Source organism: Pelophylax lessonae (genome assembly GCF_965119305.1).
Source record: "Pelophylax lessonae genome assembly, chromosome: 4".
Taxonomy (NCBI): domain Eukaryota; kingdom Metazoa; phylum Chordata; class Amphibia; order Anura; family Ranidae; genus Pelophylax; species Pelophylax lessonae.
Window position 1 is genome coordinate 466,302,813 of NC_138771.1, and position 14,478 is coordinate 466,317,290.

The 14,478-nt window shown below is 42.9% G+C and overlaps 1 protein-coding gene across 1 annotated transcript in view; it reads right to left on the reverse strand.

The window, feature by feature from the left end:
- The window catches only part of ADAM19 (ADAM metallopeptidase domain 19), a 159,006-nt gene that overhangs the window by 55,440 nt on the left and 89,088 nt on the right, over positions 1-14,478 (reverse strand). Inside the window, exon 5 of the mRNA XM_082254624.1 lies at positions 6,923-6,999. Coding sequence (XP_082110750.1) covers positions 6,923-6,999 — 77 coding nt within the window. The remainder of the gene's footprint in view (positions 1-6,922; positions 7,000-14,478) is intronic.

The window sequence follows — 14,478 nt, forward strand, 5'->3', positions numbered from 1 at the left end:
CCTTAAAAGTAGAAACACACTCTTCCCCCCTTTAGTCTTCTGAAGTCTTCTGGATATGTTTATCCAGACCGTCACCAAATAGGCGTTTCCCATGAAAGGAAAAACCAGCTAGTAACTTCTTACAAGGTATCTCCGCAGACCAATTTTTTAACCACAGAATTCTGCGCATATGTACTGACAGAAGAGCAAACCATGACACCTGCTGTATGGAGTGCTTAAGAGGATCTACTGCAAAACACAAAGCCCGAGGCAAGTCTGCTAAATCCTCAGCAGACTCCCCCTGAGCAGGAATACTCTTGGCTACTGCTTAATATGGTCTTTCAAAGACTGACAAACTCCTATAGCTGCCACTGCAGGTTGTATCGCAGACCCAGCAATAGCAAAATAAGCTTTTAGTAAAGATTCCAATTTCTTATCCGCTGTATGTTTAAAAACATGGGCATTGTCTACAGTACAGGTTACATTTCTATTTACAGAAGAAATAGCATTAACCATAGGCATACTCCACTTTGTGAATTTTTCCTCCATAGGTTACAACAGAGAAAGCCTTTTGGGAGGAACAAAAACTTTGTCAGGGTGACCCCAATCAGCATACACTATCTGCTCTAAAAGCGGATGTAAGGGAAAAGCCTGAAAGTACTGCCGAGGGCGTAATGAGCCTAATGAAGAAAAAGACTTCAGAAATCTATAAGAGAGGTAATTTAAATACAGACCGGACCATTTCAGTGAGAGACTGAATTAAAAATCTCTGAGATTGAGAGGCTGAAAATGGCTCCTCAGACTCTGATTCCCCGAAATGGAATCCTCAGCTTGACCTTCTTCTAGGTAATTTACAGCTACTTCTTCCACATCCTCTACTAAAACGGGGGGGGGGGGGCTCAGGTGAGGGGAATCTATCACGCTTCCTTCCTCCTTGTGATGCTGAAGCAGTCATGCCAGCAATCTGTCCCTCAAGGCCGGCTAAAGCGGACGCCAAATTGTCCTTAGTGACGCAGGCTGAGACAGAAGCACTAAATGGAGCTACTATGCCTGAAAACTGTAATGGCTCAGATTGGCCAGTCACCTCTGGCCTCTCAGAGGAGGTTAACACAGAGGATGCTCGGCTATGATCTTCCAATCCTAACGGTGGCATACTTGTGCCCCTTCCTACTTTGTCCCCCACTCCTTTTCCAGGAGGACATTGCTCCAGACAAGAAACTTGAGGTACTAATTTACTGCACTCAATCCTTGTGTTAAGCTGTAATCATCTTATCACAATACACAGCACAGTTGCCCCCACAGTAACAGAACCTGTCAGTGCCTGCATCCATCCACCCACAGTGACTCATGCACCCAGCTGCAGCTGCTCTGTGCCTCATCTAGTTCTTTACACAAGCCCACGCTGCCGAGAACACTTCCTTAAAATGCCTGACGAGTCATGGAAACGCCCCGGCTCCACATGCACACTCATGCATGATCGTAAATAGGGCCGTACCTGCCCCTACAGCCATATACCTCGGCAGGAAATGGCCACAGAAAGCGCCGGGTGAAAGCAAATGCGTGGGCGGGGTATATTAGTCCCGCTGCCCACCAGGCTTCAGGGGGGTTGGCTGTGCAAACAATGTGAGGAATCCAGGTAAGCATACCACAGCTAAATAAACATCACTGCCCTCTAGTGGAGACATAAATCATGGCACCCGCTATCTGTTAAATATCATATAGGTAACAGTGCATCTCATTTAAAGCAACCTTACTTATCAATCCTGCCACAGGACTCTACTTATAGCTAGAATCCAACCTTCACCCATCATGGAGGGTTCTGTCATTTGTGGCTCTTCAAGGACCGAGTCCCCCTTTAATCCTGGGGCCACTCCCTGTGACCTGTTGGGCACCCTGCCGGATCGCCTTTGGAGTCAGTCTTCACCAAGGGTCCAGATCCCAGGGTCCTGCGCCCAAGGAGGTCACATTACAGGCAACACCTCACAGTCTTCCATCTACTGAGGCTCAGGTACTATCCATTTTAGTCTTCCACTTTTGGATGGATATGATCGCCAGATCACTTGGATCCTGCAGGATCTTTATAAGGGACAATAGCATAATGCGATTAGAGGAGAAGCGTTTTAACCTCAGGCAACGTGGAGGGTTCTTTACTGTTAGGGCTACAAGATTGTGGAATTCTCTACCACAAGAGGTGGTTTCTGCGGGTAGTATGGTGGCTTTCAAAAGACTCTTAGACATACATCTCAAGGATCAGAACATTCAGGGCTATGTGAGATGATTACAGCCACACACACCTACACAGGTTGAACTGGATGGACTATTGTCTTTATTCAACCTCACCTACTATGTAACTATAACTTTAAAATATGGGGAGCTTCTCCATCCATGACCATCACCTCTAAGACACCGATGAAACAGTTGAGGTACTTCCTGTATGGGGGGGTTTATATAGAGGGGGACTTCCTGTCGTTATTAGTTGCCAGTGTCCATTCACCTATAGGTGGGGTATAACCCAGATAGTAATTATCATAGCTTCTCTGTGTCCCGTGATGTACGATAAAGAAATCTGCTTTTGTCAGACAAGCCTTATGTTGAGTGCCTTAGGAGGGAGCCAAAGTCAGATAATGGGAGCAGTATAATAGGACATTGCTTCAGAACAAGGGAACAGCTATCACTCTGAGTGGTGATTGGAGTTTCCTATAGGGCGTCAGGCCTTCTGTCCCAGCTCTCTTGTGCCTGTGATCTGCCAATGAGTCGCTAGAACTCATGCACTTACTGTGTTTCTGTGACTGTCTCTGTAGAAGTTTGCAGCAGGAGTGCAGCAGTGTGCTATACAAGTTCTTGGAGGAAAAGGCAGGTGGAAAAGGGTCATCCAGGAAGTGTGACACAGGTACCTCATCCTCCTGAGACTAAGTCTGGACGGGGGAGAGGGGGGGGGGGTGCAACCCACCATATTTGAATTGCTTGCGCCGAGAAATGTTAGAGACAAAATGGCAGGGGCTACCATAATAAAGTGAATAACACCCACCAAATTCTCTGCCTATTGCACCACATAGTGTGCTACGGACTGCAGAATGTGTTAGTTAAGGGCAGGAACCGGTGTAAATACAAAGGCAAATCCTGTCTTACTTTATCCATGAAAATGGATCTATTAGAGGCAAAGGCTTCAACTGTCACAGCGGGCATACCCCTGAAGGGGTCTTCAGAGTCTGGGAAGCATAGAAATGGGCTGCACCCTGGACCTGTATAGCACCCTGTGGCTAAATACACACAATGCGCTATGTGCCAAAGTGAATACCTAATGCGGAATCCAGTGCCTGAAGCAAACATTGAGGTCTGGATATGGTCCCCAAGATACGCACAGTGGGCAACTGATCCTGAAACTGCTAGATAGCCCAGGGCAATAAACAGTCATATCTTGATAGAAGCTTCAGGAAAAAGTGGTTGGGAAAAAAATAAAAAATAATAATAGTTCTCCAGAGGAGAACAGGTCTATCACCTAAGGCCACTAGAAAAAACTGGAGCCTCATGGTGTGGGTGGGGCTATATGGCACACTCTGGGGGCAGCTCTAACAAATTTCTTTTACCAGTATCTAATCACAAACCATATGTCTAATATACTACAGGCTTTGCAATTTGCAAGTACAGTTGCACTCATTTCCCCCAGATTATATGTGGTGAAGCTACACTTTGTAAAAAATACCCAATCAGGTGCAAGAAAATTGAAAAAAAAAACAGTATTTTTGCTTGCCCATAATTTGATTATGGACATCAGCAGAGCTTCAACACATTCACTAAGTTATGTGAAAACTGAGTGCAACTGCTCAGTCTTTTTTCCTTTAGCATATCTACCACCAACTTGTTAATCAGGCCTATTGCTTGTTCAAGCTGAGCTTCAGGCTGTTATAAAAACACAATGTATGTGTTTTTCTATGTATTCAGCCATGTATCCCATGTATTCAGCTATGTGCTTATTAAAAAAAATGGTTCAATTTATTTTGAATACGGCTTGTATAAGTACTTGAACAGGCCTTTATTTTAGCTTCCTGCAATCCACTGTCTTGTAAAGCTGGAAGAGGGAGGGCCTGCACTATGAACATATCACACCTCTATGGTTTTTCAGAGTGCTATTAATCTAACTCTGAACTTTTAAGAAGGGAGAGCACAAAGATGACCTTGTTAACATGCTTCTGCTTCCTCAATTTTCAATCTTTAGCTTGGCAGTGGATCTTTGACCAAGCTGTACCACTTAAAGCAGAACTTTACCCAAAACGGGAAGTTCTGCTAGTTTCCTACCCCCTCCTCTTTACCATTTGGAAATTACTTTTGTAGGAGGGAGCAGGTACCTTGTTTTGACAGGTACTCACTCCTGCTTTCGCCCAGATCACCGTAGCAATCTGAGTGGAAGCTCACCCTCCCCTTAACCCGCAGCCTTCTGGGACACATCACAGGTCCCAGAAGAGTGCAGGACCATATACAAAGCACAGAACGGCTTTTGCAGTGTGAGGCATGTACAGCTTCCCAGCTGGTTTCCCTTAGTTAAGATGCTGGTGCTAGGGACCCGAAGCCCAGTGAAGAACGGGCTTCAGTAAGGACAGCCCTGAACAGGTAATTGTCCTTATATTAAAAGTCAGCAGCTTCAGTATTTGTAGCTGCTGACTTTTAATTTTTTGGGGGAGACCGAAGCTCTTCTTTAACTGCACTGGAGGTGAGGGACCTGGCTATGGTGTCTGGCAGAGGTGACTGGTCTATAAGACTAACTGAACAGAATTACAAATCCTTTGGGTAGTTAACCACTTGCCGACCGCCGCATGACTATCTACGTCGGCGGTCAGCCCCTCACAGGCAAACTAACGTAGGGCTACGTTGCTTGCTTGTGAGGGTCTAGGGAGCGAGCGTGCGCCGCCGGAGGCGCACTCCCGCTCCCGCGTGGTCACGGACCCCCCCGCGCGCGTGACCAGCGGACCCGATGTCCGCCGGCCACTCGGCGATCAGCGGGGGAGAGGGAGAATGTCAGGCAGCTTGTGTAAACAAGCCACCTGTCATTCTCCTCGCTGTAAAGACACTGATCACATGGATCTACTATGTAGATCCGTTGATCAGTGTCCTTACAGCTCAAGCCACAGCCAATCACAGTAGAAAGCACGCCCCTAGGGACACATACAGCCCCTCCCTCCCAAATAAAGTTAACCCCTTCACTACCAGTGTATTTTTACAGTAACAGTGCATATATATAGCACTGATTACTGTAGAAATGTCACTGGTAACCCCAAAAGTGTCAAAAATGTCAGTCAAGGGTCCGATCTGTCCGCCGCAATGTCGCAGTACCGCAAAAAAAAAAAAATGGCAGATCGCCGCCATTACGCGTTAAAAAAAAAAAACAACAAAAATGACAAAAATCTTTCCCTTTGTTAGTAAACGCGATAACTTTTGCGCAAACCAATCAAAATACGCTTTTTGCGATTTTTTTTACCAAACATAGGTAGCATAAAACAAATTGGCCAAAAATATTAAAAAATTTTGATTTTTACATTTTTTTGGGGGGGAATTTCATATAAAAAAATGTGAAAAATATTGCTATTTTTGCAAAATTGACGCTCTTTTTTTGTTTATAGCGCGTGATCAAAAAATTGCACAGGTGATCAAATACCACCAAAAGAAAGCTCTGTTTGTGGGAAAAAAAGGACGCCAAATTCGTTTAGGTACAGCGTCGCACGACCGCGCAATTATCCGTTAAAGTCACGCAGTGCCGAATCACAAAATACCCCCTGGTCGGAATGGGGGTAAAATCTTCCGGGGCTTAAGTGGTTAAGACAGTTCACATATAAAGCATGTAATTCAACTGCATATTTAGCTTTCTGTTTGGAGTTCCCTATTTTTAGACGTTAATGAACTCAGGAGTCCTCTAGGCCTAATGCCTTGTACACACGCAACGATTGTTGGCCGTGAAATTTCGGCCAACGTCCAATCGTCCGATTTTCAGCTTGTTAGTATGATGCTTCCAACAACCGACTCCGACTTTTCGGCCAAACAAAATCTGGTGTGCAGGCTATAAAATTTTTGTTGGCCGTCAACAGAACGGCCGATTTTCCGTCAGTCAGTACAGATTTCGGCAGACAAAAATCTGATGAGCAAGACTGGGCATGCTCAGAGAAGAAAAAACACACGAAAAGTAAACCAGCACATGACATCACTTCTGAGGTTGGTTTTTGTTGGCCGAGAAAATTTGTGTGCAGTCTAGAGCACATTTCAACCAACACAACAACACCGGACAAAAGACGGCCGATCGGTCGGCCGATAATTGTTGCGAGTGTACGAGGCATAACTTTGCCCAAGACCAGGCACATCTTTCCATGTCATGGCCCAGGCCTGTTTTTGTCCACACTTCAGCCCTGCAGACTACACATCCATAGAAAGTGATACAATCTATTTGATACATGCATTTAGTATGAAGCATAGTCACTAATACTTTGATTCAAAAACAAAAAACTAAAAAAAAAAAAAAAGTGTGTAGGTGTACAGAGAAGCAAAAAAAAGGACTCGCCCTATCACAGGGGAATCAGTATGGGACTTTAAAACGGATAAAATCGAGATAGGAACGCAAGTAAATCATAGCAAATGTATTTTCATTAAATTATAACATGCATACTTTGATAAGCCACCAAGCCACCTGAACAGCCAGTTTTCAGAATGTACAGGTGTCAAACATAGTGGAAGAGGAGTATATTTTATGACACCTCATGTGTCATAAAATATACTGTAAGAAAGTAAACCAAGCTGAACAGAGGAAGAAGGATTACCGTAAGTATAAATTGGCTGGTAGGAGAGGGGTTCATTGCTTACATCATGGACTCAAAAGGCATAAGGCAAACCTCTAGGGGAGGCTTGCCATTGCATTTCCCAGAAGGAAGTATATTTAGCAGTAGAGAAGAAGATGTTGTACCTTATTCCTGAGCAGGTGCTGACTGCTACACTGGAGTCTTTCTGCCCCTGAACAACTCCGTGGTAATAGCAGTGGTCCTAAAATCAGATCAACCAGTCAGTACAACAAAGGAAACATTGTCAGAAAGGTTTGCTATCAAATTGCATTAAATACACTTAAATAGGTTCTTATAGAGTCCAGTTTTAGGCAGAGATGGTAACTGGTTACAAAAGCCAAAAAAACATTTTGGTAGATGTCTGTACTGTTCAGTAAATAGGTTAAAGCAGTGTTCAATTTAAACGCCCAATCATTTTCAATACTTGATTACATGACTGAAGGAAGCACAGTTTCACCATATTTACTAAACTCTGTAAATATTCTTATTAATTTCTCGGTAAATAGTCTTACTCTTTTAGTAAAATAGTCCTATGACCTCAGAACAGGTTTTGTTTAAGCGTGCATGTGTGTGTGTGTGTGTGTGCATGCGTGTGTGTGTGTGTGTGCACGTGCATGCGTGTGTGTGTGTGTGCAGGGCCGCTGATAGGGTGGGGGAAAACCGGTCCTCTTATAGGGGGCCCGAGCACACAGGGGGGCCCACACAGGGAGGGGGATTAGTAATGAACAACATTTACAGAAATCTTCCACCAGCAGCTGAAAGCAGATACTCCCCCTCTCCCTGCTGCCAGCTTTTATCTGCTTAGACAGTTGTCCCTCACTAATCCCCCTCCCTGTGTGCCCCCCCCCTCTCAAGGCTGGCTCTAATGTTAGCTCTGCTCCTGAGTTTGTTATTTCTGTAACTTTGTTTCTCTCCCTGCAGTTCTTCCTATACTCCTTGTCCCAGACTGTATATTTTTTCACCTCTCGCCCTTTGTTCTGTCTTCCTGACACAGTCACAGCTGATCAGCTAAATTCCCATGGAGTAAAGAATTTACTGTTACATTGGTTCCATAGCTGCCTGTTATCTTGTCCCAGTGACGTTTAGTGTGCTTTATGTAGCTGTGCTTCCCACTCCTCTCCCTGAGCAGCTTCCTGACCTGTGCACCTTTGCTTCTTCTCCCCTTCACTGTCAGTTCCCTCTGCATTCATGTATCAACTCCTTCTATTTAACCATTTACTAAGTGATCTGGCAGGAGTAAACTCCATTGTTTATCCTGTATCTACAGGTAAGCCTATAATAGGGCTTACCTGTTGGTTCAGTGAATATCTCCTAAACATAGCAGCCAGTGATAGCATCAGCGCATGTGCACTGCACTCTCAATGGACGGCATACCATCCATTGAGAGAGCTGTGCTGTGACCATGACTCCCACATGCATGCGTGAGAGAAGACCAGATGAAGATCGAATCCCTCTTAGTAGTGACAGCACATCGCTGGAGAGATCTGTTTTTTAGGTTAGAAAAATATAATTAGGGGCTCATTCCCACAGGTACTACGGCTGTATAAAGGAGGGGTTTGGGCTGGAGCCACCTGTCATTCTATGGGGATGCAGCGCCTGTACAAACACAGCCGCAGGCCCTAATTGGACAGGTGTGCAGGTGAGTGGCCCCCAAATGCACACGGTCTGTGTTCAGGCTGTACACCTGCATCCCAACGCCTGTCAAATTAGGACCTGCAGCTGTGTTCCTACAGCTCCAGGTGGCCACCCACATAAATGAACCACTGATCAACACTGTACGGACCACAGCACCCATGTGCATGAGCCCCAGGACCTCATTCACACACAGAGATTTATTTATCAACCTAGTTTCAGCTTTTAGATTTAGCAGGAATTCTGTGAGTAATGTTGCATTTGTGTCTGCTAATTATTATTTTATTGTATTTTTATCTAAATATAGCTTTAATATTTATGGGGGGGGGGGGGGGGGGTTTGTCAAGTAGTCTGTACAGGCCCCGCAATTTCTATCAGCAGCCCTGTGTGTGTGTGTTATGTACAGTGAGAATATAAGTATTGAACATGTCACCATTTTTCTAGGTAAATATATTTCTAAAGGTGCTATTGACATGAAATTTTCACTACATGTCAGTGACAACCCATGCACTCCATACATACAAAGAAACCAAAACAAATAAGTCAAAAAATTAAGTTATGTGTAAGAACATGGAACGACACAGGGGAAAAAAGTATTAAACACATGAAGAAAGGGAGGTTCAGAAATGCACAGAAAGCCAAGACATCAGCTGAAAACTTTTAGCAATTAAAAAGCAATCCTGCCTCTTGTCAGTGCAAATTAATATCAGCTGGTTCAGTCTCAACTGATGGTCTATAAAAAAAAAAAAAAAAGAAAAAGTGTCTCATTGTCAAAGAAGAAACATGATGGGTTAAAACAAAAAGCTCTCTCAAGGCCTTTGCAACCTTATTGTTGCAAAACATTCTGAATGGCATTGGTTACAGAAGGATTTCTAAACTTCTGAATGTTCCAGGGAGCACTGTTGGGGCCATAATCCGGAAGTGGAAAGAACTTCATTTCAACAGGTGCTCCTTGCAAGATTTCTGACAAAGGAGTGAAAAGAATTATCAGAAGAGTTGTCCAAGAGCTAAAGACCACTTGTGGAGAGCATCAGAAAGACCTGGAATTAGCAGGTACAATTGTTTCAAAGAAAACAATAAATAATGCACTCAACCACCATGGCCTGTATGGACGCTCACCACACAAGACTCCATCTCTGAAAAAAAAGCATGTTCAAGTTCATTTAACGTTTGCTGCACAACATTTAGACAAGCCTGTGAAATGCTGGGAGAATATAGTCTGGTCAGATGAGACCAAAATGTAACTCTTTGGATAAAATGGATACCATAATACACATCATGTTTGGAGGTCAACTGGCACTGCGCATCACCCCAAATATCAACAGTGAAGTTTGGAGGTGGGAACATCATGGTGTGGGGCAGTTTTTCAGCATACGGTACTGGCAAACATCATATCATTGAAAGAAGGATGAATGGAAAAATGTACCAAGACATTCTTCATAAACTGTTGCCAACTACCTGGATGATGAAGATGAAAACGAGGGTGGACATTTCAGCAAGACAACTGGTAAACACAAAGCCAAGGAAACTCAATTGGTTTCAAATAAAGAAAATAAAGCTGCTAGAATGGCAAAGCCAATCACCTGATTTGAATCCAATAGAAAATGTTTGGAAAGAACTAAAGATCAGAATTCATAGAAGAGGCCCATGGAACCTTCAAGAATTGAAGACTGTGTGGAAGAATGGGCCAAAATCACACCTGGGCAACGCATGTGACTAATTTCTCCAAACAGGAGGCATCTTGAAGCGGTCATTACCAACAAAAGATTTTGTACGAAGTATTAAATACATTTCAGTTAGCGTGTTCAATACTTTTTCCCTGTGTTATTCCATTTTATTACACTTTACTTCATTTCTGAACTTATTTGTTTTGGTTTCTTTGTATGTATGAATTGCATGATTTGTTATTGACATGTGGTGAACATGTAATGTCAATAGCACCTTTAGGCTCGGTTCACACTACGTCGCTCCGACTAAGGGGGCGACCTGTGAAGTCGTGTGCACCGCGACTTCGGCACGACTTGCACGGACTTCATAAAATGAATGTCTATGCAAGTCGCTCCAGGTCGCCCCGAAGTAGTACAGGATCCTTTTTCTAAGTCAGAGCGACTTGTGTCGCTCCTATTAGAACCAGTCCTGTACTACTCAATGGACCGCGACGGTGCGCGACTTGCCAGGCTGACCAAGTCGCCTGACAAGTCGTAATAGTGTGAACCGGCACTTAGAAATATATTTACCTAGAAAAATGCTAACGTGTTCAATACTTATTTTACCTGCTGTATGTGTGTGCATATGTTTGTGCGTATGTGTCACTATCAATTGTAAGCTATATTGGAGGCAGTAACTTATGTGAATGACCTATATACTCTCAAGGGTGCTGAACAATTTGTGTATAAATACATAAAATAGCAATAGACATTATTTACAAGGTTTATTACTTGACTGCCTTGTGAGTAGAATACCACAGAAGAGTGAAGATTTTAAAAGGCAATGTATAGTATTTTTGTATTTATTTATTCATGGTGTTCTGGATTCAAATATATGGTAAAGTAAATATGGAACATATATAATTCATATACAGTTTCAGCCAGAAGATACAAGTCTAGGCTACATCTTTGACAGGGTTACCAGGCTAACTTTAAAGAGAAACTAAACCCAAATGGTATAAAGTGATAAATATTTGAGCTTATTAATCCATAGATGTGGTAACTGAATTCGATTTTTTTCATGTTTTTCCCTTTTTTTTTCACCTCATAAGCCCGCAAAGAACATGCTTTCTATTTCTGGGTGGCTATGCCCAGTCACACCACTGTATCTATGGAGGAATCCCAGACTGCCATCCAAGCTGTACTTCTAAAAAAAAAAATCTGCATCTGTTCATCCCTCAGTTACCACCATTCCCATTTCCTCCTCAGGTGACGTATATCTTTTGAGTCTGGTGGATTCTCTAGCCCCTACACATTCGACACAAACCCTTCTCAAACTGCTATTAGTCTATGCCAGAAAAGGGATTGTCTTGTCATGGAAGAAATCATCAGCACCAATGTTAGTGGCCTGGAAGTCGCTGGTTAATAAATCTGTCCCCTTGTATAAGCCCACCTATTCCAACAGGGGGCATTCCACAAATTTGATAAAGTGTGGGGTGGATGGCTCTCTTCCACTTCTACTACCTCAGATTAAATAAAAGCATTTTTGTAATTCCTGGAAGTAGCATTGTTTAGTTTCTCCTACCTGCTCTTGTGTTCCTTTACATTAGGATGCTAAGTTGCTAGTAGTGCCCCAACACCACTTAATTTATAGGCAAGTTGGGGAGGGTGGGGTATGCAATGATGTCTTATCCTTGAGGTAATGTTTTGAGTGAGGATTGTACTTTACTGGTCTCAGGTTTCTTTTGTGTTGCATATTCTTGCCATATGGTAGGTATAGTTTTTTTTTTTGGATGAATGAAGAAGGTTGCCATCTTTGATTTTTGCTATTTTAGACTGTTATTTTGCATGTAATGTTGAAAAATTTCAATAAAAAAAGGATTGGGAAAAAAAAACAAATCCTGCCACCATATCTAAAAACTGGTAAGCTGTATTATATTGTATTTTTGTTCTTGAGTGTAGTTATCCTTTAACTGCTTTGATGACAACATATGTTCAAACTACTTAAACCAGTGAACTGAGTAAAGCAGGCCATACACGATGCGAATTTCGTCCGAAAATCAAAATTGTCAGTGAATTCGAACGATTTTCGTATCGTCAGTGGGGTATGTGCAACATGCGATTTTCGTACGACAGCAAAAATTCACATATCCAACATGTTGGGTTTTTTTTGCGAAAATTGGCCAAATTTCGTATCATTAATGGGGGAGTTGTATGATTTCACCTAACAAAACACAGAACAGTAGGGGGTGTGTCCAGTAGAGGTGTGGTTAAAAGGGCACAAAAAATAGTGTTTGGTCGTACGATTTTCGGATCACATTGATGGTACACTCGCATGATGTACACGAGTGCCGCTTGCGTTTATCGCATGATAAATCGTTCGAAATTCGCATCGTGTATGGCCTGCTTTAGAGCAGTAACTCGGCTTCCCCCACTTGCTCTTTTTGGGTCATGCCTACTTTCTAGTAGCGGAAGAGAGAGTCTGAATGCAAACATCAGTCAGTTTAATGGTTGCACCATAAATTAAGAAGACAATTTAGAGTCCAGTTTAATCTAATAAACACAGGTGGCATCACATTTTGGGGGTCAAAACAAGAATGCCCCCTTCACCAGGGCTGCAACTATGCTGAGATTCCTTCAAAACTGAGCTACTTTGTCCAATAGCCTCTATGTCTTAGGATATGATCAATTGTGCGTAATGAAGTAGTACGTTAAACATTTTTTCTTCATGAATGCATTGTAATCAACATGGTAAACGTTATCCTATACATAGTTTGCCTAATACGTGGTTATAAATGCTTACATTCTTTTCTGTGCACTGCTGCCTGTTCCGGGTTCACTACACTGCTTCCCCAAACTTCTGGGTGAAGAAGCGTTCACTCATAGCGTCACATCTCCCTAACTTCAGGACTACATGTCCTATCAATCTTTGAGCTAGCGCGCATGTGTGCCCCTCCTTTTAGATTTGCTGGACCTGCACATGTTGCACAGGGAGCCTGGATTACACACACAAGGGAAGCCCTCTGCTCTTCCTTCAAAGGAAGGGATTGACAGCATTTCCCAAGCCAGAGTCTCAGAAACCGCAGTCAATCACTTCCTTTGGAGAAGGAGCAGAGAGTCTTCTGTGTTTTTATTCAGTCAGGCCATCTGTGCACATCAGCGTATGCAGTATATGCACATTGCCCTGTAGTCCAATCCCAGGCACACGTACCAGGGTGGCTCCATGGGTCCCTGCAAGGGAAAGGAGCCACCCTGAAACAAGAAAATGAGGCTAGCATTATATGGGAAAAAAATTTGAAAAAGAAGACAACTTTATTATATCTACAAGCTGCACTTATAAGTTTTCATTTCACTAATAAAAACTGAAAAAAAAAATGTAAAGTATAACTAAAAGGCAAAACTTTTTTTTTTTCTTTAGCTTTGGATAGGGTGGAGAGGGATTAGAATACTTGTCAGTTTTTATGGTTGTCTGTGTCCCTATTAAGGAGATTCATCCTCTCAGTTTGTCCTGTTTTTTTATCATTGAAAGAAAAAAAGAAAACCCAAAATTTTACGTTGTCCCCAGAAAAGTAATAGAGGGGAAATCTTCCAATGGGGACACTAGTTCTGGAGACCTGGAGGTCTACAAGAAATTCTCCTAATTTGCACAGGAAGTGAAGGGAAATCTCTGCAATGGGACAAATATGGCGAAAAAAATCTGGCAAAGGCTATAACCCTCAACTACTCTTTTAAAAATGAAAAAAAAAAAAAAAAAAAAAAGTTTCCCTTTAGTTCGACTTTAAGTAGAACTACAGGCAAAACTCTTTTTCATTTTGGATAGACTAATGGAGGGTTATAGCTCCTGCCAGATTTTTTTTTTTTTTCACCATCTATGTCCCATTGCAGAGATTTCCCCTCACTTCCTGTCCCATAGCCAAACAGGAAGTGAGGAAATCCCTGTAAATGAAGGGAATTCCTTGGGGACCCCCAGATCCCCATAACTTGTATTCCTATTGGAAGATTTCCCCTCTATTACCTTTTAGGGACAACCCAAAAGTGGGGTTTTTCTTTTACTTTCACTTCCAATAATAACGGTAAACAGTACAAATCGAGAGGATGAATCTTCTTAGCGGGTGGGGGGGGGGGGACACAGACAGCAATAAAAACTGACAGGTGTTCTAATCCATCTCCACTCTATACATAACAAAAAAAGAAAAAATACAAGTTCTGCCTTTGGTTATACTTTAAAGCACGTGTCAAACACAAGGCCCGCAGGCTGAATCCGGCCCTTCCTTCATGCCATTTCATGCAGCTGCAGCTACAGCAACCCCCTTGTTTCAGCAGTTGGCAGCAGAGAGGTGGACGGAACTCCTCCTACACATCCTGCTACTCTCTGTGCAGCCAAAGCACCCCCTTGTCTCTAC